The sequence below is a fragment of the Fomitopsis serialis genome (genome assembly GCF_022376445.1).
Source record: "Fomitopsis serialis strain Sig1Antser10 chromosome Unknown B0H18scaffold_10, whole genome shotgun sequence".
Taxonomy (NCBI): Eukaryota; Fungi; Basidiomycota; class Agaricomycetes; order Polyporales; family Fomitopsidaceae; genus Fomitopsis; species Fomitopsis serialis.
In genome coordinates this window covers 448,146-470,036 of record NW_025954970.1, presented here as the reverse complement: position 1 = coordinate 470,036, position 21,891 = coordinate 448,146, and the positions used below count along the sequence as shown (strand labels likewise).

The 21,891-nt window shown below is 53.0% G+C and overlaps 9 protein-coding genes across 9 annotated transcripts; 3 read left to right on the top strand and 6 right to left on the bottom strand.

Annotated features, from left to right (window-relative positions):
* The first annotated feature begins 2,399 nt into the window (after nt 1-2,399).
* On the top strand, nt 2,400-4,418 carry B0H18DRAFT_986496 (uncharacterized protein). Its single transcript, XM_048044788.1, has 11 exons — nt 2,400-2,467; nt 2,532-2,566; nt 2,627-2,794; nt 2,914-2,973; nt 3,041-3,138; nt 3,199-3,283; nt 3,392-3,532; nt 3,586-3,601; nt 3,652-3,700; nt 3,763-3,794; nt 3,851-4,418. The coding sequence occupies exons 1-11, from the start codon at nt 2,421-2,423 to the stop codon at nt 4,092-4,094; spliced, it is 975 nt and encodes a 324-aa protein (XP_047897437.1). The 5' UTR covers nt 2,400-2,420; the 3' UTR covers nt 4,095-4,418.
* Nucleotides 4,419-8,291: 3,873 nt separating this feature from the next.
* On the top strand, nt 8,292-10,112 carry B0H18DRAFT_1115829 (uncharacterized protein; the record flags this gene model as incomplete). The annotated part of the gene is made up of 13 exons (XM_048033317.1): nt 8,292-8,338; nt 8,393-8,427; nt 8,484-8,647; nt 8,703-8,719; nt 8,752-8,813; nt 8,870-8,967; nt 9,022-9,160; nt 9,223-9,354; nt 9,420-9,435; nt 9,484-9,532; nt 9,590-9,621; nt 9,681-10,008; nt 10,068-10,112. The coding sequence occupies 13 exons, from the start codon at nt 8,292-8,294 to the stop codon at nt 10,110-10,112; spliced, it is 1,164 nt and encodes a 387-aa protein (XP_047897436.1).
* A 331-nt stretch (nt 10,113-10,443) lies between these two features.
* B0H18DRAFT_31356 (uncharacterized protein) lies at nt 10,444-11,735 on the bottom strand. The gene is made up of 3 exons (XM_048037523.1): nt 11,254-11,735; nt 11,108-11,180; nt 10,444-11,050 (listed from the first exon to the last, which is right to left on the bottom strand). The coding sequence occupies exons 1-3, from the start codon at nt 11,526-11,528 to the stop codon at nt 10,526-10,528; spliced, it is 873 nt and encodes a 290-aa protein (XP_047897435.1). The 5' UTR covers nt 11,529-11,735; the 3' UTR covers nt 10,444-10,525.
* A 449-nt stretch (nt 11,736-12,184) lies between these two features.
* Nucleotides 12,185-13,436, bottom strand: B0H18DRAFT_31336 (uncharacterized protein). The gene is made up of 2 exons (XM_048037521.1): nt 12,400-13,436; nt 12,185-12,308 (listed from the first exon to the last, which is right to left on the bottom strand). The coding sequence occupies exon 1, from the start codon at nt 13,197-13,199 to the stop codon at nt 12,600-12,602; it is 600 nt and encodes a 199-aa protein (XP_047897434.1). The 5' UTR covers nt 13,200-13,436; the 3' UTR covers nt 12,185-12,308; nt 12,400-12,599.
* B0H18DRAFT_31369 (uncharacterized protein) lies at nt 13,340-14,300 on the bottom strand. Its single transcript, XM_048037525.1, has one exon. The coding sequence runs from the start codon at nt 14,143-14,145 to the stop codon at nt 13,480-13,482; it is 666 nt and encodes a 221-aa protein (XP_047897433.1). The 5' UTR covers nt 14,146-14,300; the 3' UTR covers nt 13,340-13,479.
* Nucleotides 14,301-15,707: 1,407 nt separating this feature from the next.
* On the bottom strand, nt 15,708-16,909 carry B0H18DRAFT_986435 (uncharacterized protein). Its single transcript, XM_048044787.1, has 7 exons — nt 16,783-16,909; nt 16,612-16,652; nt 16,438-16,474; nt 16,343-16,382; nt 16,059-16,100; nt 15,792-16,006; nt 15,708-15,730 (listed from the first exon to the last, which is right to left on the bottom strand). The coding sequence occupies exons 1-6, from the start codon at nt 16,888-16,890 to the stop codon at nt 15,987-15,989; spliced, it is 288 nt and encodes a 95-aa protein (XP_047897432.1). The 5' UTR covers nt 16,891-16,909; the 3' UTR covers nt 15,708-15,730; nt 15,792-15,986.
* A 758-nt stretch (nt 16,910-17,667) lies between these two features.
* Nucleotides 17,668-18,875, bottom strand: B0H18DRAFT_31247 (uncharacterized protein). The gene is made up of 4 exons (XM_048037513.1): nt 18,448-18,875; nt 18,314-18,386; nt 17,949-18,258; nt 17,668-17,887 (listed from the first exon to the last, which is right to left on the bottom strand). The coding sequence occupies exons 1-4, from the start codon at nt 18,669-18,671 to the stop codon at nt 17,883-17,885; spliced, it is 612 nt and encodes a 203-aa protein (XP_047897431.1). The 5' UTR covers nt 18,672-18,875; the 3' UTR covers nt 17,668-17,882.
* Nucleotides 18,876-19,591: 716 nt separating this feature from the next.
* On the bottom strand, nt 19,592-20,545 carry B0H18DRAFT_31175 (uncharacterized protein). The gene is made up of 4 exons (XM_048037508.1): nt 20,468-20,545; nt 20,217-20,411; nt 19,652-20,165; nt 19,592-19,604 (listed from the first exon to the last, which is right to left on the bottom strand). Exons 2-3 carry the CDS (start codon nt 20,266-20,268, stop codon nt 19,765-19,767), a joined length of 453 nt encoding a protein of 150 aa, XP_047897430.1. The 5' UTR covers nt 20,269-20,411; nt 20,468-20,545; the 3' UTR covers nt 19,592-19,604; nt 19,652-19,764.
* A 404-nt stretch (nt 20,546-20,949) lies between these two features.
* B0H18DRAFT_986392 (uncharacterized protein) lies at nt 20,950-21,840 on the top strand. The gene is made up of 6 exons (XM_048044786.1): nt 20,950-21,078; nt 21,102-21,119; nt 21,173-21,251; nt 21,302-21,352; nt 21,564-21,614; nt 21,666-21,840. Exons 1-6 carry the CDS (start codon nt 20,996-20,998, stop codon nt 21,774-21,776), a joined length of 393 nt encoding a protein of 130 aa, XP_047897429.1. The 5' UTR covers nt 20,950-20,995; the 3' UTR covers nt 21,777-21,840.
* Nucleotides 21,841-21,891: the final 51 nt, after the last annotated feature.

Genomic DNA, 21,891 nt, shown 5'->3' with positions numbered 1-21,891 from the left:
TATCTACGACGACGCGCAGTCAAACTATGCTCGCATAGTCGGAATGGCATGGCCTTCGGCCCGTGGTGTATCAACATACACAAGCGTTCGCTATAGATCAGGTGCGGTGTTACTGTCATGACGTTATCGTGTTCATGTTGACATATCGTGATATTGACTGTGCCAGTGGGTCGAATGTGTACTATATTTCCGAAACCCTCGTCAGTGACAGCTTCTTTCCAGTAAGTACGTTGATGTCACATTCGTCCCTTGTTTGGATCTCCCGTTTCGTCGCTACGGGTGCTGAGATCACCATAGTACTTTGGACAACAAGGCGCGTTAGCGACACTCGCAACTCGTTCAAATGCTGCTCAAACATCGATATAGCCCGCTATTATTTGGCCGCATAGTACAGGATCGGTATACATACCCATACAGCTGATGGCGTTGCCGGCACTGATCACGACGGCGCGCAGGCACGGCTCATGATGCGCTGCCTGAATGATTTGAACCAAGCAGAAATTACTTGTGGAGGTGAGCTATTCTATAATTCGTCACACCTACGTCCCTGAAATCTATTTTTCTGATGCGCATGTCTCACTTGCGCAGCATTGACCTCCGCAAGCCTGCTTTGGCACGTTTCGAAGGCTCTGCAAACGCGTCCACGAAGGTGATCGCTTCAGAGCATGCTTTGTATACGAATCCTAGGTTCACGACTTCACCACACAGGGCAATCGAGCCTGCGAGCAGAGCCGGGCCCATGAGCCGACCGCCGGTACGGGAGGGAACAGTAGGATGCCAACGCAGCTGACATGATGTACAGTCACGGTGAAGACGCCACGAGTAAGTCCACTGCGCGCTCCGCACTCCCATTGAGCTCCTACTATTTTTGAACCATTTGTCTCTTTTAGCCAGCCGTGGTCCATCATGGGCTTACTAGCCCACGTTCTGCAGTCTGCAGACTCGCTTCGTAGGGATTCCACCGTACCAATGATGTGGCTCTTCGGGACCGAATGCGGCGCGCTCGAGAAAACGCGTCATTCGAAGGACTTGCTGCGCAGACTCTTCCGACGTGCTGCGGACCGCCCGGTGCCAGTAGCGCGAGGTGCGTTCTTTGATGAATCCTGACTGGGATGGCTTCGCTCCGTTCGTCTCGCAACAGGTTAGCTCCAAGAACCCTATTAGTTGCTTGAGCCGGATCATCTCCTCGTTACAGAATGGGACCGGACAAGCTTTTCGAGGAGCTGGAGCTCAATACATTTGCAAGAAGTCTCGTTGCATTACAGCTCGCCGTCTGCTTCACGAGATGAAATACAATGCGCTCTGTCATGTCGCTCCATGCTCCTCCAATTTGCAAGGAATGACGTGCGGGCTATTTTGGTCAGATGTTGATTGCGAGTGGAATGCAGAAGCGACCTCCACAAGGTGCGGTGACATGTGCATCGATTGTTCTCAGCGGCAAATACTAACTTGAATGAATGTACGGCGTTAAGGTTTTTGATATCGGCAGCGAACCGGGTGGTCAACGCAGCATCGCTTCGTCTATGCTTTCGAATGTCTGTGCCACATACAGTCTGAGCAGTCCCTTGCCCTCGTAACCCACTAGCAAGATGCCGGTATGTACTTTGATGCCCGTCGTTCCTTCGTGCGGCACCCTGATACCATGAAATATCGTGCTCTGTTTTGAGTGGACATCAATACGGCGACTACTGTAGATGTGATATAGAAGAGGTTAGTCATCCCACCTGCGTTGTTAGTAAGCGAGTGTGAAACTAAATTGTACATTTCGTAGGCCACGTTAGGTATTACTTGCATCGATATCATTTTCTTGATGACCCCACACATGCAGTGCGTCTCCTCTGCAAGCATTCGACAAGAGGATGGGGCAAACGTCCGGAGCATCTGGTGCATCGTGGTTCCCTGCTTCGCTACTGATCACGGGGTCCCAATAGAAGTTGGGGAGACTTCCAGTTCGCGATGTTGAGCAGCATTATTCCATCATCTAGATCGGGGAATCATGTCATAAGGGGAACGGAAAGGGCTTCGGACGTCTCATGTAAAGGCATGTCACCGTCTGCCCTCTTAACGACAGTATGGACTGATAAGTGGGACGTGTCTAGCGTATTCCGTTTCCCGACTGGCGTTGCTGCTCAGATGCATAGCAGGAGCTGAAATACACTCGTCGCAACAGCCATACAGTATAAATACGGTGATGTTACAGAAATTTGACTTAGTAGCGGGGGCTCAACAGCTCGAATACAAATAAAGCGCCGCATCGCGCTGTTATGGGACGATGTATCCCGCGGGCATCGCGCTAGTCTGATTCGCAGCTGACCCATGGGTGATAGGCTTCTGTCCTTCCGCAACACATGCCACAGACACCTATATATGATGGTTGTGGCCCTCATAAGCACCCTTTCCCCACTCTTCAGCCATGCACAATGCGGGCAACAGCTATACAAGACATACAGTCGGCAGTGCAACTTGCGTGAGATGATCTCATTCGCTGTCTCTTGGCCGCGTTGTTGACTGTTTCCGTGGTGGTCTCATAGGTCAGCCAATAATTATCTTCTCGTAGCATCATTCAGTGAGCTCGGAAACCACTTCTTAATGCCAGACGTACATTCTGATATAACACAATTATCAGCGGCCTACATGTTCGATCATGGCATGATTCTCAGTCAAGAGATAGACTACATGTGGCGCCACCGTTTCTCCGCTGTCCCTGCACTCGTTCTCTTACTACATGCAGCAACAATTGCCAACTTTATTCTTCTATGCTACGAAGATCTTGTTGATCTTGGTTGTCATGTAGGTCGCGATCAGTTCCTGTCTGCGCAGAGTATGACTTACCTGCTCTCCTACTAGCGGTACTACCCCCATGATCATACGTGATCTATCCGTTCATAGGCTCCGCTAACTTACGCTGCAGAGCTTTTCTTGGGACCATCGCTTCTCAAGTCACCTTGGCCGTTTTTGACGCAACAATTGCGGGTGAGTTCTTTTACTATACCGAGCGATCGTCCGCCGTGCCAATGTCATACTAACTTGATTGCACCAGCCATCACCGCCCTGCGAGTCTATGCTATCAGCGGCCGAGATTGTCGGTTAGGAGTTGTTGTCCTAGCATTGTCGCTGATTCGGGCAGCCTACGACATAGTGAGCACTTCCCAAAGTATGAGTCGTCGTCATCCGAAGGGTTTCAACTATTTTTGATAGTTCGGCACTGCCACGAAGACGACCGACCCTCTGCCTGCGCCTCTCGGCTGTGCAGTCGAGAGCACATCTTCTATAAACGACTCGTACGTGCTTCACTTATAGCAGTTGCCACATGTAATGCGTTGCTAATTGGTGACAGGTGTTCGTATCATGTCTCCCTTGAGATAATGACAGATGCTAACGATGTCTATAGTTTTCATCGCATCCGTAGTGTGCAGCTCAGTCGCGGATGCCATTGTGTTGCTTGTCACCTGGCGTCGTACCTACCACACAATACGGAGTAACCGCCAGGAAAATGGGAGCCCTACCTTGAGTTTCCTTCTGTGGCGAGACGGTCGGTTATATCCTTGTCTAGATGCAGCTTCCAGCGACTGACCAACACCCTAGGAACGGTATACTTCGGGTACGTTTAGACCAGTACATGACACTGTTATCGACTTTCATATTTGCTAGGTCTTTGTTCATCATCGCAATTCTTGACATGGCGATCTATACAGCGGTGGTGATTACTCCAGATCCATCTCTTATATTCATGAGTAATCATGCTGACTTTGCTTTGTTCAGTCCTTCCAGGGATTTCAATACCTGAGGCTCGCGTTCGTCGATCATCCTTTGGGAATTTGAAGGATACTCACCATAAGTACATCCGTAGATTCTCAACGATTATTCTCTCGCGCTTCTTCCTCAACCTGCGCGAGGCGAGCCAAGCGTTGATAGGCGAGACCGTTTCGACGTTTGCCCTGTCGGCACACATAGGCTCCTTGCACTTCTCCCAAGGTATCGACTCGCTCGGAGGATCCCTTACCTTCATCGGCGACAACGCTACCGTGCGACATGACGCATGTGATAACCGGCTCGATGACGAGGCCAGCAGTGACCGAGTCTCAGGGGTGTAGAACCATAATGCGATCGGCGAGCAGGCAGACATGTAGAAACCCGCTGGTGACGCTTTACGGCAGCGGAAGCCATGCAATGGGCTGTCGACGAGGATGTTGGACGGACAGTCAAGCATGTTAAACGGCAACATGGGGAGGAGCTATTCCGTGTAGTCTTTAAATCCGTGTTTTAGCAGTATACACTATGTGCATTGTTAGCGTGGACTGTGGTACATAGACATTTCTGCCTGCCTATGATATAGCGAGTCGGTCTCATAAAGAAGCGGGGGAGCGAGTTGTGATGAGGTCACAATAAGATGGCGGTCTATTCACTTCCGATTAGGACACATACCAGTCTTGTGAGCGCGCTGGGTCTTAGAGAAGAGTCATTCGGAGCAGCTGACTGAGCAACATAACTAATGCCTAGGTCGGTGTGTCACTGCGACGTGTCAAGACCTCCGCGCTGACATCTGTCTTCGTCTACTTAGCTTGAGTCAGAACGTATGTATATGTCACGTCAGCTAATTTGGTCAAGACTTGACAGACCCTGCTACTACAGCACTCAGAACGGCGGCTGATAGCTTGAGCAACCTTGACGAACCTTGTTTGTTTTGAGTAGATTTGAAATGCCGGAGGCTGTCATCAGCGAAGGACAACCAACGACGATTGAATTTAGGTATGATGGCTTCCTTCAGCACGGCGGCGTCGCCAGTGCTGTGAGGCAAGATTATTCAGGCTCCAACTGTCATAATGCGACAAGGCCCACCAGAGCGCTCAACTCAACACCGTTCCTGACGTTCTCGTGTAAAACAGCACGGTCCGCAGATCATAAGTTAGATTGGACACATCATGGTCTCCACGAGAGCCGTCCTTGACTGCAGAACCCTACAAGGCTAATACAGGTAGTATGTAGTATCACCCCTGAGGCGGTGATGCATCTAGTTGAATCAGCATCGGACTGCACACGCACGATGTAACCTTCAGCGGCCGTGATTGTGGCACTGCGGAGGCTGAAAACGCGGTCTCGCTCTGACAGCAAGCGGATTGGACAGCCTTGAGAACGGCAGGGTAGTCTCCCTAGGCAGACCTAAAGAAACCTCTTTGAGTGAGGAGAGGACGGTCTTCTAGGCAGGGTCAATGATCGGGAGCATTACTGTACGCCTACAAGATGAAGTACTCGATTCATCGAGGATTCGGCGCCGTATCGCGTCTCTTAGAGCTGTGTAGATAGGATAATCACAGTTGGTAGACAGGTAGATTGGGAAGGCAGCATGTGTACGTACTGCAATAACTGTGCTCTGCAGGAATGTCGTACCTGATAAGTTGGACAGAATCCGGATACTCGCTTCGCTCAGCATTGCAATCTCCTACAAAGCTCTGGCACACACCGTTCTCCGCGCGCGCATCCCTCAGTATTCTTCGATGTTCAATTATGGCCCCCTGTACATATTCTTCACTGTGCAATAGATGCGGCAATAGTACGCGAGTGCATTGCATATCAGGTTACATATCTGGACGTGAGACTAAGTACATCACCATAGAAGTCGTCGTCGTTATGGGGAGACAAAGGCAGTCAGAGGCTTACTCAGTGATCCAGGTTCAACGTCAACGTCACTGGCGACGCCTTAGCTTGAAGTCCCGTCCTCACATTAACACAAACAACCGGCCAACGGAAGTTACGAATCACGGGTGTCATCGATGACAAGGGAATGCGAACTCGCTCCTTTTGGGAGGCTTGTCGCAGCATGCGCACATCGTTGCCTGGCACGAGCGCAGCAGGAAGTGACCTGTCGCATAAGTACCGGTAGTTCATGGCGGAAGACGACAAGTGACATTACCAGTGGGACGACGTGCCTCTCTAATGTCCGCCCAACTCTGACGGACCACTCACGGGATTCTGACGAAACGTTCTGAATTGGCTGAGTTATGAGGGCGTGCTTCAAGGTACCTGCGCAATAGTCGGATTGGTTGCTCTCGACGTGACTGTAAGTTACTGACTACTAGTAGTCAAGGCACGAGCATCAGTGTGTAATTATGCAAACGAGACGTCGCTCATACCGGTGTCGCAGTATTTGCTGTTCTACCAGGCTGACGACGATCCATTGCAGACAGACCTCGCATATGTACCAGTAGATTGTAGAACGACTATGAATTGACTGCTTGACTTGGGAGTCTAAGTGCGCCGGGTCGTAAGCGCGTAGTCCGGCGGTCCCGGCCGCCAATAGCCGCGCTGAACACGAACATGTCAGGCGCCCAGGCTCAGGCTGCACATCTGCTTTACCCGTTCATCACGCTGCCAGCCTGCTCGAAACCATATACTGTTTGTATCCTCTCGAGTTGCGTTGCCTATCGCGCGAGGGCGCTATCCCATCCACAACGATATCCGGATTCCTGAAGATGTATCTGACTTCGCTGGTCCCGGATCCAGAAAGCCTACCCCTCCCGCGCACTGCGAGATCCGTTTCTGGTAAACATCTCCCCTAGTTCCTTCGCGTGGTAGACAACACGAGCGGGCACCCTATGGTGCGTGATGAGAGCTGATGAGAGTCTGATGCTAGTAAGTATTCACTTGATCTTCACCTCCACGGCCCGTGCTTACGTATGTCAGCTGCAGGCCGGCTAGGCTGCGCTCTATGAGTTTGCGCCTCAGTCATACGCAATCCTCTTACGATCCTCAGAGTGTCCCCGGGAGACAGGATTTGTGCATCGTACTCCCATCAACTTGCAAGCGGGACAACAGAGCGGTGATATCAACCAAATATCATCGTATTGACGAGGGACCGGAAGTCGTTATCGCCGAGGCGAGCTTCGTGGCGCATTATATTACGCACATATCATTTCGTCATTGAAATTTGATGACTCGGACTTACTCACGGCGGTATCATACAAAGGTCAGTCCCTGATACTCGGGACACGACCCCAAGCGCGTGCGATACTGACATACATACATATATAGCAGTCAAGAACGGACGATAGACTCGGTTGTAGGCTTTCACCAAGCCAATGGAGACGGCGAGTTGAGAGATCAACAGGTGGTGTCCGCGGGGAATGCGCAACAAGCCGAGCACAATCCGCGCGCAGTGCAGGACGCGGAGCTACTGTGGACCGGTCGGAATCGCACCCGCCGTCGTACTCCCCTTCCGGGATGCAACTCCCATCGGCTGGGATGAGACCGAGCCACGGGTGCTTGTCTGATGCTGCTTTCCTGACGTGCCGCGGCAGGGACACAGCGCGGGACCCCCCCTGGGATTGGCGTTTCTTCCCAGCTCCAGTCTTGACCTAAATGGCTTCGGGGCGCCGCTGGGATTGGGAACCCCCACAAGTCCTGTGAGACGAATTCGAATCGTCATCTTTGTGGGACGGGACTCGAGCCATGTAACTGATGTAGCTGACGAGCTCGGCTCTATGTACATCTTTGAGGGATCCTGTAACGCGCGTTGCTGTTGCGCCGATGTAGTCTCACAATTTGGTGCACAGTTAGAGCCAGAGTCTTCCCGATGAGTGTCGATTCCACACGACAAACGCTAGCTCAGACGTACGATGGCGACGCGTATTCGGCAAGTGGTAGTGGAGGTCATTCGTGTTCTCCCACAGGCTGAAAGCAGATGCTCGGGTTATCTGAGTCCGGGATCTTTCCATGAATCATAGAGAACTGTGTTATTTAGTGTTATCACGTCGTAATTGTCGGCACAGCGTCATTTGGGTCGACGTTCTGCCAACGGCTGGGTCAGGCGCTGTTACACGTGTTACGTGCCATGATGTAGACATTTCAAAGCACAACTTGAAGGCGACGGCTGCTGTGATTAGTAGAGGGGAGTCATGTTTCACCTGCGTCGTAGACGCAAAAACAAAATGATGCGGTTTTGATGCGGTTCGTTGGCTATGTTAGGTCGATCGCTCTCATCGCTTTGGCTCCTCCCCGCATGCGCGATGGGCGTTGTACGTCTGCGCGCTTCTCCCAGAATGTGTGTGGCGAGTTGGTGGCGACGGTTGCAGTGGCACGGGCCATGGCCCATCTGTTTCCCGATCACGCGGGATAAGTAGAAAACCGAGACCTTCGGATCGCCCTGGATCGCCCTCTCGATCATCTCCCGTCTCCCGAGCCAAGACGCAGGTACTGCGGAGTAAGCGGCTTCGGTTCTTCTTGGCGCATGCCGTACTTATACCAGTCGTCCAACTTCCCAGCAAGTCTTCGCTCACGATCTCCAGCCATGCAAAATGCGCGCCGCGGCTGTGGAAGAATTACAGTTGGCGGTGCAACTTGCGTGAGTTGTGCATGAATTCTGCTGTATATTGACAGTTTTGTGACACCCTTGCAGGGCAGCAAACAACTACGTTCTCATAGCTTCATTCGGTGAGTTCCATACACGTCTTCGATCGGTTTTGACAGGACTGATAGGCGATAAGTAGCTGTCTACCTGTTCGATCATAGCATTGTGCTTGGTCAAGAGATAGAGTACCTATGGCGCTGCCGTTTCTCCGTGGTCGCTGCACTTGCCGTGACGTTACATGGAGCAACCATTGCAAACTTCGGTCTGCTATGCTTCGAAGATCTGGTTGATATGGATTGCCATGTAAGTCATGGTTGGCTCTGAATTGTACGGAATCTGACTCATATGCCCGTGCTAGAGGTACCCTACTATCACGTTCATTCTACCCGTACTGACTCGCGGAGTAGAGCCTTCATCACCAATATTGCTTCTCAAATTACCTTAGCTGTCTATGATTCAATAATTGCTGGTGAGTGTCAATGTCTAACGACGTCTGTCGTGCATTTCAAACGCGCAACGGATCAGTCATAACTGCCCTGCGAGTATACGCTATCAATGGCCAAGATTGGCGATTACCTTTTATCGTCCTGGTATTGTCGCTTGTACGGACCGCCTTTGACATAGTGAGTACTTCCCAGTGCACCGCTCGTAGTTCGAGTTTCAACAATGCTCGACAGTTCGGCACTGCCACGAAGAGGACTGTTCCTCTACCTTCGCCTCTTGGCTGTGCCGTCGAGAGCACATCTCCTATCAACGTCCCGTACGTCCTCCCTATGACAGTCACCACAAAGGATCTATCGCTGAATAATGTCAGATGTTAGCATCATGTACTCAGATACTAACGTCGGTTGCTAACGACATTCACGTAGTTTTTATAGCATCGGTAATATCTAGCTCGGTCGCAGATGCGCTCGGTCTCTTTTCCACTTGGCGCCGCACCTACCACACGATACGGGTCGCCCGCCGAGAGAATCAACAACCCACCTTGAGTTTTCTTCTGTGGCGTGATGGTGAGTTCAGCTGCTCTGTCTGAATGTATATTTCAGACTCATAACTACACTATTAATTACATCAGGAAGCGTATACTTCGGGTACGTTCGAGTCGATCGATGCCGCCGTTCCACACTCAACTGCACTAGGTCGCTACTCATCATCTCCGTTCTCGACATGGTCATTTATGCATCAGTGGTAAGTCTTCAGATGCAACTCGTTCTCTACGAGAGAGCGTACTGACATTATCCGTAGACGTTCCAGGGTTTCCAGTACCTTAGACTTGCGTTCGTCAAGCATCCTTCGGCCCTGGACCGTCTCAGTCGTACTCACCGTACACCCACAGATTCTCGACAATCATTCTCACGCGCTTCTTCCTCAACCTTCGCGAAGCAAGCCAAGCAGCGAACGATGGCACCAGTGGCACCGCTTTGAGTAGCGTCGTGCTGACAACGTTGGGAATCCCTTACTTTTCGCGAGGTGTCGATGCACTCAGGGGGTCCCTGACCTTCATCGGCGACGATGACAAGTTGGAGCATGACTCGAATGGAGATAGCTTCTACGACGAAGTCGCCGACGGCGAAGGTCTCGACGAAGGGGAAGAGGACACAAGACAACTGGATGCGATCGAGCTGGAAGACGTGCAGACCGTCTGCAGTGCATCCCTCAAGACGGTGCGCCATAATATGCTCTATCTTGTTACATTACGAAGGCTGAGGCCGAGGCTTCAAAGTGCCGTAGGATGGGCCTGCAAGTGGTCCGCAAAATTTTGCATTAGAACGTTGAACAGCGGACGGTCCAAGCATGCATCACGGAAGCGCCGGAAGCGACCTTCGCGATCTAGCTTCATCTCTATAATTTGTTCCGTGTGCGTATCGCCGCCGACTTGAGCATGGACTATTGCACCTATTGCATCAGCCAGCCCATGTATACTATCACTGACCCCTGTTTCTACACAGCATAGGCATTACAACATGTAGTCACGGCATCTTTTGTTGAGTCGTTCAGTACTGTACTGTACCTACATCATAGATAGACCACACCTCCAATCCCAGACAACCACTGAGCCACCGCGCCAGGCCACTGACCATCAGATGGACCACCTCGACCTCGATACTAGACAGATTCGTAGTCATCCGTCACGGGTGCAGTACACCACTGAGCATGCGCGGGCGTCGACGCTCGATCATCTCAGGCCCTCGTAGATGCGCGCTGTCGTGGCCGTTCGACATCTAATCCGGAGTCAATCTGCAACACGCCGTCAGCCAAAGCAGCACACCTCTCGAACAGAGTCTCGGAACGACACTTACAACGGGGCGCGAGCGGGACGGGGAACCATACCGGCGTCGGAGCCGGCATGAAGTGTGGCATCCACGTCGGCGGGAACGCCGCGGGCGCGAACCTGGGGTCGTGCGTCGGTAAGGGCGCAGGCGGATACCACACCTGTTGCGGTGCAGTGTAGCCCTTCGGCATCCGTCTGGGCCGGGCACCGCGCTGGGCGGGCTGAGCTCGAGGGACCTGAGGGACCCGAGGGACCAGAGGGACCAGAGGAACTCGAGGGGGCTGAGGTACTCGAGGGGGCTGAGGTACTTGAGGTGGCTGGGGCGCCCGAGGGAGCTGAGGTGCCCAAGGAGCTCGAGCTTGCTGCCAGGTCTGAGGTAGATGATTATTGTACTGGTCAAAACGTTGGCGGTCATATACGTGGTCTACCGCGCTCTGATGAGAGGGATACGGTGAGTATGGATGAGACAAGCCGAAAGAAAATACACGTACAACCGCAACCCGCCACAGGCTCCTAGCAGCTTCCAAGTAGCGAGCTGAGCTATCGTTCCGCGCATTACCAGCCCTAGCGGCGCCCCAGGTACCCATTAAATACCCATTAATTAGCACGTCTTCGTCCTCTACCTCATAAGACTCACCGTAGTCGCATCGCCTCCCAAATTTGCTTCTCCCCAATGGTCATGCGCCCCTCTATCATCCCATGTACGACGCACGCATCCCTGAATAGATCCTCTACGACGCACGCATCCCTGAATAGATCCTCTGCGCGCTGTCGTTTGCGCTTTGTGGAGACGACCGGAGTGAGTCGGTTGAACTCGTTCCGCTCGACGGTGTGGATCAGGTCATAGACTGTCTCGAAGCGAACGGAGCCTTTAGCATTAATATTGCGGGCCATCTTCGTTCGGATGGTCATGCCGGTCTAGGGTTATTAGGAGAAGGCGGGTGCAACTGGAAGACTGGCTATGAAAGGCAGGTTTGTCGGTGGCCGTGCTATCAGCAGTATAACTTTTATACTCTGCACTGGAATATGTTCTGACCGGAACGGTCGGAGACCTGAGCTACATCCTGTACGATGTCACCAGAAACGGCAAGACCGTGCACCACTGCGGCTGTGCCGCCTGGACGACACGAACGCCTGTGCGTCCCATTTCTTGGAAGACCTTTCAGGCCGCACATACCTGTGAGACTCAGACTGCGCAGCCACCGCCTGAACTGGTACGAATCGAGCGTCGATGGGTTCTGCCATGTAGGTGGTACTGATATGCTAGCTTGTGAGGCTGTGGCGGATTGATAGCATACTCGATAGACAACGTACCGTTCGGAGACCACTGCTCCATTTGACAGGATGACATAGAACGACTCACTACATAATCAGATAGAATATTCTTCGTCAGGCAGCCAGTCAACGGTCCACAATTCACATCTCACACACAGCTCCTCGTCCTCCCTCACACAGCTCCTCGTCCTCCTCTCCGCGCCAATCTTCGATCGGCTATTGTAGTACGACTCGCGATTGAGACTTCAGGTCGTATAGTCCAGGGAGTGTGAATGTTTGGTGACAAAAGGGCATCATGGCACAGCGCATTGCAAGGGTCGACCGGCCACTGTTGTGTACGCGAAACCTGGTAAGTACAGACAAACTAATTGTGCCCGAGCTATATTCGGGTATATTAATAGTCGCAATCTCGACTGCCTTCAAGTTGACCGTTAGACGGAGCGAAGGTTGTAATAGGAGCGGATTTTGAGCAATGGGCCGGTTGCGGCGAGGGACCGTGAATACTTACGACGTGAACATAGTAGCCTTAGGAAGGACAAGTTGCAACGTTGCCCGCAGGCTGGGCCGTTTTCCGTCTACTTACTGCTACGCGCGCGGCTATTCACTTCGTTCGCTCTTCCTCAGTTGCATCGATTGTTACAACGGTCGCAAGCGTCGAACCTTGACTTCAAAGAACACTCTCTAATGCACAAGTGCTAAGCCGCCGGTTCAGGACTCAGTTGATAAGTTATACCATCCTCTCCAACGATGTCTCACCGGACAGTCGTCCCACCGAACATCCGCCAGAGTATACATATCCTCAAAAAACTCCTTGTCCTCCGGCGCGAGCTCGCAGCAATCGCGCACGCGTAGACACGACACAAACGAGACCACATGCCCTGGGTCGTACTCCTCTGGATATCCCGTCGCCACATGCACCTTCTCCCGTGCCTCGAGCGCCGCCCTCAAGTCGCCGCTGCTGAATTTTGTGCACCCAACGATGGTGAGACTTGTGAGATTCGGGCACAGCCACTCGTCGCCTCCTTCCAATACAGGCTCCGCGAGCGCCTGGAAGACCTCAGCGCAGAGACCGTCGCAGTCCACGATCGTCGCGTCAAAGAAGGAGTTACCGTAGACGACGTTGCTGAGGTAGTACATGAGCGTCCTCGGACACGCGATCCCGGTGATGCGGACGTTGTCTGACTCGCCGACGGGATGAGTGAGCGCAGGGTAGAGCACGCTGGGGTGCGTGCAGCGCGTGTACGCGACGGTATCCACATAGGGTTCCTGGAGAAGGCGGTAGTACTCCGCGATGATGTCGCCAGACATATCGACGAAGCCCACGCTGGCCGCCCAGGACGGCCGTATGGGCGGGAGTTGGAGAGCAGGGACAGCAAAGTGGCCGTTATACAACAAGTCGAGCTCGAGGTTTTCGAGATAAAGCGTGCGCAGATCACGGCAAGTCACAAGGCATCTTAGGAGGTCGAGCAAGAGGAAGAACTCGTGCTTTGTGCGTAGTTCGCCAAGGCAAGGCGGGCGAGTTTAGGCGGCATCATGCCTAAGCTGGGAAAGTGCCGCATGTAAGACTCGAAGAAGTGGTGGCCGTACATCAGAGCTCCTGCAGCATGGGAGTTCTGAAACCTTCCACTGCGTATATGGTCGTCGCGGCGTGCCCGACGGCGTCGTCGATGATGAAGTCGAGGTTCAGTCGGACCAGGTTCTCCGCGTGGCCTACAAGATCGACGCGTGGACGAGGAAGCGAGCTTGAGTGGAGGAGTTTCATGCACAGGACCTTCCACCGCTTCACATGTGGTAGGAGCACCTCGAGAATGGTCGTTATCTGAACCATCTCTGTGCGATCTTCCACCAACGGGTCGTACCTGCGCAAGACGTAGATCTCGAGGAGTTGGTGCCGCGACCAAGAGAGATACTGACAGATCGTTGAGAGAGGCGTAGGATCTCTGCCGAGCCAGATCACAAGCGGAGTCCAAAAGCAGGAAACGTTCGACATGATATCGCGCCAGAGCGTGCAGACACTAGCGAGGGACTCTGCGAAGGGATATTCTTGAGTTCTGTCTGCCCAGGTGGGCCAAGAGGACAGTTGAGTGAGATCCGGAGCGGCTGCTTCCCGTTCAATGTATGGCTGCCGGATGGCGTGAAAGACTTCTCCGAGGATGATGCCTAGCACATCGGACGGTAGCTCATTGATGGTTCGAGGTCCATGGACGACTGGAGTTGTATAGGCTACGGTACTGAATGAGTTCTTAGTTTCCATCCTGCCGATGGGCTGCGCCCATCTAAATCAGATCATATGTAGTGGGATGGACGCATATATGCACACCGTCATACTCTTGCTTGCTCACCGCACATGAAATGATCCCAAGATCTAGTCGGAGGGAGGCGTGACTTGGCTATCGGCCAGTCGTGGTTGAGTCTCCAGCTGTAATCGGGAGTGGGCAAGTCGTCCGTGCGGTCTTGGACTGGTACTGGTGCAATGTTCGACTTTAGTGAGTATATGCGCTATATGGCAGAGGTGTTAGGCTGAATCACCGGTTTACTCGCTTTATACCCACAGTCCGTGAACTATGAACCACCTGACATCGACGATGAGCCTAGTATGCACACCCGAGGCTTGTTTTGCTCTCCCGGCCCTTGCAGTCCCTGCAGATCCCGAGAGCTCGCGTAAAGAGAAGAGCAATTGCTCAGAAAAGCAATATCTAACTCGCCTGAAGTGTAGAGTTGTGTTACGAAAGTCGCCTGGGGGGGCTGGGGAGAGGGCACTGTACGAGAAACGAAACAAGAAACGAGAAGCTTGGACGCGGCCCGCAGGCAGGAGGACGCGAACTTTGCCACGGTCACGTTCATGACGCGTCTGTGGCTATCTTCAAGTTCCCGTTAGTCGGTGACCGTTGTCATCAACGTTTAACGTTCAACGTCAACCTTGACTTATGCTCATCGTGGCCCCATGGGTATTCCTCAGACGTGTGTCAGTGACTACGGTAGTGCGGTGAAAGTCTATTGGGAATGAGACCAGATTCAAAACGAGGCTTGCCGGGAGAACGCGGCACCTACAATCATCTCCTGAGGGCAGCGCACGTACAGTCGTCATTGTCTCTTGTGAAGTTGTGACTGATTGATGCGCAAAGTGTGCTGGATTGTTGTTATCATGAGACAGATGCATACACGGACTGCAGGATCTCGGAGCCTACTTACGTGCAGATACTGCACTGAGGAGATATGTACGATGAACGGTATCATTGACGATATCTTGATCATCTACAACACGGGCAAAGAGAACTATCAACGCCGCAGATGACATACATACCAGATTCATAACCTTGCCGCAGACAGTCTTGATTTTGAACGCATACGTATCTCGATTCAACGAACGCACGAGACGTTCAACTTCAATTGACGTACGGAGTCGTAGACTATCACGTTGTACTTACATCCCAGTTGTAGGCTTGGGTTTATCCGTGACTGGAAGCCTTCATATCCTGTCGAAGAAGTGCATAACGAAGGCCCTTGGTCGTCTCCGGGCTACGATGTCGAGTCACGGTGTAGCACTGAGCCAGTTCGCATCACCTCGGGGCTCTTCAGCAATCACTTGTCTCTCGATCCCATCCTCCATGTCCGTATCTTCGTCCGCCAGATAGTCTTGCGCATCGGCGTCAACTTCGTCATCGCCATCCCCTGCGAATGAGAGGGAGCCCCCGAATTCCTCAATTCCCCGTGAGAAGTGCAAGTCGGGCAATGACCGCGCCTGTGCCTGTGAACCCGAGGTCGAAGAGATGCCAGAGCTCGCGTGATTTGCTTCTCGCAGGTTGAGGAAGAACCACGACAGGATAATACTCGATATTCTGTTTAAATCGCGTAGTCAGTACGAGAACGCAGTATGTACCGTCGAGACACCAGACGCACGCTACTCCTAGGTAACTGAAACCGTCGAAGACCTATTTAGAGTGCGATGAGCATCAGCCTCGACAATCGTGACCAAGCATGTCGTAGACTAGCCTTGAGGATGTAGAAGACGAGATTGAGGATGTTGATGACGAGTAGCAGCCTAACAGAATCAGATGGGTCCATGTGTCGTATCTCGTAGCACCACGAAAGACATTACCCGAAGTAGATCGTTCCTGTCCCATGCCTTTTGTCAGATCAATGCATGGAGATGCAGCTTGGACCGACCGTCTCGCAGCATCAGTGAACTCAGTGGTGTTTTGACTTTTCCTGGCGAGCGAACGTATCGTGTGATAGGTCCTACGCCAGGTGACAATCAGGACAATGGGTCCGCCATCGTGGAGGTAGCCAGTGCCACGACGTATACTGTTCGTTTGTTGAGCAGGGTAGAACCGCAGCGGAAAAAACTACAGACCGAACTGTTTGGAGTGTTCAGTACATGTCAGCGTCAGAAGTTGAGTGAGTCACGAACTCTTGATCAGTGGGACAGTTCCACAATAGCACAACCGAACGGAGAGGGCACTGGACAGTTCCCGTCGTGACAGCTTGATACTGTTGAACGGAGACACTTGAGTTTGTGATCACGTATTCTTGGTTACCTACTCACTATTATGTAGGCAGCTCGCACAAGCATTAGCATGAGACTGCAACAGGTGCCGGCCAGTTCCGGTCGTTGATAGTATAGACTCGCAGTGCAGAGATGACTGATGACATGGTTTGAGCACGCAGAAGGTATCAACTGGTATAGAACAGCATGCTTACCCGCAATCAGTATTCATACACAACTTGTATGGTGGCGTAAAAGATGTCTACGGCATACGCCTGTTCCTCATGAGTAAGTATACTTCGCTGGTGTAGATTAGATGACAGAGGTACTTCTGACCTAGTGTAGCGAGGGCATGTGAGCTCGTAGACTCGGAGCGGAGTAGGGGGATTCATGAGAACCACTCACATTGCAATCCAGGTCAACAGCGTTCTGAAAACATAGGAGGCCAAACACCATGATTGTGGTCACTTGAGGACATAAAGTGCAGAAACCAAGCCAAATCGACGGCACCATATAAATTTGACCTCATATCCTATTGCCAGACAGCGGTCGTACAAGTCAAATGCACTTCGTGAGGTCCAGGATTAGGGTTGGAATTGCATGAGACCCACTGAAAGCTGCGACAGAGAAGTCGATGTCAAGCGCCCCTATAAGTTCAAACAAGACAGAGTCAACGTTGGAGACAGAGGACAGATAGCAGTAACCGCGTACACCGTTTGTAGGAACGCGTCGAATTCTTTTTGCACTCGAAGCACTCATGTCTCCCGGAGATTGAGCAGATGTAGCCTGTGTAGTTAAGAATAGTACTTGTACGCACCGATGTTATATCGCCCTGACTCAAATGCAGTGCTACCCTCAGCCCTACTATACGCTGCGTGTATCCAGAACACTCTCCCTTGATCAATGAGCAAGAGTTTCGGGCATAGCGGACCAACCATACAAAGGCTCTCCTTCCTACCCAATGCATCGCCTTCAGGGTTCTAGATCTCGGGCATTGTCCAAGACGCATTGTTTCAAGTTCTACATGCACTGATAGTGTCTAGTAGTGGGAAGAGCAAGGCATGATCGTGAGTAGAAACGTACAGGATGAGGAAAGGTCACGTACGTTGTTTCAAATGGCACGCCCGAGAAATACAGCAATCCTTCCGTATCGCTCGTTCAGAGGCGTCAGCAAGGAGCCAGGTCTGCGACGCAACGAGGCCCGTTTGTCAAAGTGCGTGCCTGACGAGAAAACGAGACTAGTTGACGCGCACGATATTGAACGGAAGTGTGGGCGCCTGTAAGACACGACCTGGTGAAGGTATGCCAGCTACATTGCATGCACAAGCAAGGCGTAGTCTATACTCCACTCGGAGGAGACGACACAAGAGCCAGCCATAGTGGCCTTGCAGCGACATACATCCACCGAGAGTCGCCCATCAAACCACTGATGAGCGACGTCTGCATCATGATTGCTGAGATCTTCGCCGCAAGGATGAAACTGCAGACCATGGGAGGCAAACAACTCAATCTGGCACAGCAGCGGAATCAGTCACGGTGAGACAGAGTGTCCAGGTCGAGGCGGAACTCACAGTACTGCATAATCGGGATAGGATACAGATGGCGACGGCCCAATGGGCGATGGAATCCAAGATGGCACCCACGCCGGTGCGTAGGCAACAGGCATTTGTCGGGCGGACGCGGGGAATAGTACCACAGCGGCTGTGGCCCGATATCCAAGGTTTCACATGCACACTCCTGCCACCTGCAGGCATTGAGTCGCGGCGCAGTATTGTAAGCGGGCGCAGAAAGTCGGTCGGAAGCAGGGCGAGCGTTCGCTTGCGCCTTCATCTTTGGGTTGAGATAGAGGCTATGGCGATGAAAAGCGTCTCGTGCGATTGGCTGGACAGGACAAGGTCAGCCCAGATGGAGATATGTGGAACCGGAGGTCGCGCACTACAGTGAACCGCCATAGGGCATCTGCAGCGTTGAGGTACTTCGTCATGCTCTCGTCCTTCATCAGCTCAGCACTATCCCGGTCGGCCCAAGTCAGCATTGCCAAGTGAGAATACCGTCGAGTTCGTTACTCACCGGTCTCTCAACGCCTTCCACCTTGCTTTGTCATTAGCGGCGGTGTCCCACTTCAGCATATCGAATATGGCGACGGCCCTCTTGTACAGTTCGTGCGCACAGGCACGCTTCTGCTCTGCGGATGCGACCTGGGCCAGCGGGCGGTGCTTCCCCTCGACGCCGGCGATGATACTGGCGATCGCATCAAATTGAGCAGCAAGAAGTTGACTATTCGAGCCCGCCATATCCACTCGTAAAGCACGTTAGGTCTCGACTATGGTTGAGGACGCAGCGTAACCCAGAGGATTGGTTCGTGGTGAGAAGTATTAGCGGAAGCATGCTGACCACGTCTTAGCTATATAGTCTACCTCAACGACGTACCATACGGCTCCGCCGAAAGGGGCAGGCGGGACCGCGCGCTTCACGTCCAGGTTGGCCGACGAAGCACAGCTGTGCCAACGTCAGTGCGGCCCCGTCATCCATTCGAAGGTTCTTCAGACCACAGACCGATGCATGACCGTGACTGCCGCCCACTGGATGGACTGGGACCGAGACGGATTTTGTACGCGATTTGCCATATAGGTGATACTGGTAGGTTAGCCTTTGCGGCTGTGAGTGACATGAGGAGTGCTCAATAGTTGAAGGGCGACGTACCTTTTGGAGTCCACTGCCCCATTTGACCGAACGCTATCAACGAACAAACGTTCTAACTGTGTGTCTCAGCGAAGTACGCCGCGTCTGTAATCCACCCATGCCTGTTCGCACGGATGTCGCTCGAAGTTCCCACCATAGCTGACCACGACGAGTGCGTATAAGGATCACATATGTCGATGTAGTATCGACATCGACGACATTGTGGATTGCTTGGTCCAAACATATGTTGAGACCGCGCGCCAGCCTGAGCCTCGATAGAGTTCAGTAGCAGGCCGTGGATTGCCCTGGGACTGCCTTTGGCGCGTGTGCACATCCCGCAGGCGCCTTTGCGGACAGCCCCACTGGCAGTCCGCGAACCGTCCGGACTGTCCGATCGAGGATGCATGGATGAAGCTTTGAAATCTGAGCATATCCCAGACTGGATGAAACATCAGCGCTTGAGCAGAGGATGGAAGTAGAGACGCCCTGCGCATTTCGCGACGATGTCGCAGTCGCGTTCAACTGTGGGAACACGGTTGATCTTCCTGGAACACATACGAGTGGAACGGAATTGCAAAGATACATTGCTTGCGATGATCCGACGCCTCGCTGTTCATCGTACCTGCGGCGTCAGCCCATGCGCGTCCCGAAACTGTACCCACTCGTCCCAGTTCTTCTCCACCGCGCTATACACTGGCTCCCAATTCAACACACCCTCGTCGCGCCCTCCCTCTCCCGTATAAACGCCTTCTCCTCGAAGTCCCCAGGCTCGAGCGACACGTCCGCCTCGCATAATGTCCATTGCCTCAGATAGTTGAAGCAATGGTGTATGTGCCCCTGCCCGACGGGGCCCATGCTGTCGAGGCCGTCGACCATCGCAGAGCGTATGTTGCGCAGACAATGGAGTTCGTGGAACATGGGCACAGCGAACATGCGCTTCTCCGGTCCGAGCCGGACGTGGTTATCGCCCACGAGCGGTGCCGTCCAGAGCCACTCGTCCTCGGCCTCGGGTGCGGAGAGCGAGTAGCGGACGCTCTCCTCGAAGGTTGTCTGCACGGGGCCAGCGTCGACTGGAAACGTCTTGGGGAAGTCGTCTCCGATCCAAGCTGACGAGGCGGTGTGTTAGAGTTGAAGGAGATCGATTGGAGTCCACGTACTGTACGCGTCTTCGTCGATCTGGGATAGACTGAAGCGTTTCTGTGCGCGCATCCGACCCGCTCGGCCAGCCTTCACCCTTTTGCGGTGTCAACCAGGTCACATTGCAGTAAAACACGCCACTAGGAAGACCACGAGCAGCGCTACTTGAGAGGTGCCCCCGACGTGGCGGAACATAATCTCATCGGCGATTTGGCCTTCAAGCCGCAAGCTTCAATGGTAACGGGAATGTAGGGAAAATTCTGTGTCGTACCTGGGTGATCCGGAAGTCTATGAGTACGCACGCGCGGTTCTGAGATCAGAGGCCTAGGAGAGCAGTGCATGCGGAAGATGCCCTAGCCAGACGCGCAGGCGACGCAGCCACATGTACTTGCAGTATTCGGGCGTTCTGACAGGAAGCTTCTGATGCGGCACAGCTTCAGGCTTCGGAAACCCGGCTGCACCGAGCGCACGCAGATACAAGAGAACTCAATCATGCAATGCACGCAGCCGGTCTACACGACTTGCTCCACTGACTAGTGACAGGTCATCGCAAGATGTCCGGATTGAAGATCCAACGGGTACCAAACCCCTCAGGTCGGTACACGGATTGCCAAACATGAAACAAAGCCGAACGAATTACTTACAGACAAGCTCATCGAGGATTCGGTCGAGCTGTTCGTATCGCTTATGCAAAACGGTCTGTGAAGGGTCCTCGTATCCACAGAGGCATCCACACCGACACACTGCAGATAATGCGTGCATCAGCCTCGTAGGCGGCGAGAAGAGCCTCTTGGCTCCCATGGTCCGATCGATGATTAAGGCAGCGGTGCTCGCTGCGGGAGAGTACTACCCCGCACTCGACGAGAACGATGAACTCGTCGGGTACGCGCTGTGGATGTCGCCAGGCGCGACCTGTTCGACACGTATGCGATCAGTTTCTTCGTGGGCGAACGAGGACACGACTGACTCCATGCAGTCCAGAACAGCGTGAGCTAGGCTTGAATGAATTCATGGCTCGTCTCCCGGACGCGGGGAAGCAGTATTACAAGGCCGTCGTACGTGCGCCCACCTCGGCTGCGAGACGCTCACCAAATGTGCCTCACAGTACTTGAAAGAGTTCCCCGTATTTGTGAACGAATGCATGGGCAGTGCAAAGGTCGGCCGACTTCTATCGGGGCATCAGCGCAGGGCCGCTACTGACTAGCGTATTTTCGGACAGGGCAAGACTGACGCATGGTGGCTCCACAACCTCTTCGTCCGCCCAGAGAGGCAGAAGCAGGGATTGGACGGCAACTGATTGAAGTCGTGAAAGAGAAGGTAGGGCGACCAACCTCAACTTTTCCTAGCGATTGACTGGCAGGACCCAGGCGACAGAAAAGGGACAGACACTGGCCTGCAGCACGACGCAGGACTACAATGTGAGTGAAGGACGGACGTTTTGTCTGCGTACTCACTTCAGGTTGACGTAGGCCTTGGTGTACAAGTCGTATGGATTTGAGCAGAAAGGCGAGAGGACCATGCCGTCGCCGTGGGGGGACTGGCCGCTGTATGTGTTCGCTCTAGACACCAAGCGTGCATAGCTCAGAGACGAGAGGCAGTATGAGAAACTGTAGTCTGTAAGATAGTCGAATAAGAAAGATTCTTCAGTTATGTCCGAGTCGCGAAGTTGAGGGCGCTCAAGCGCCCGTGGGCTGC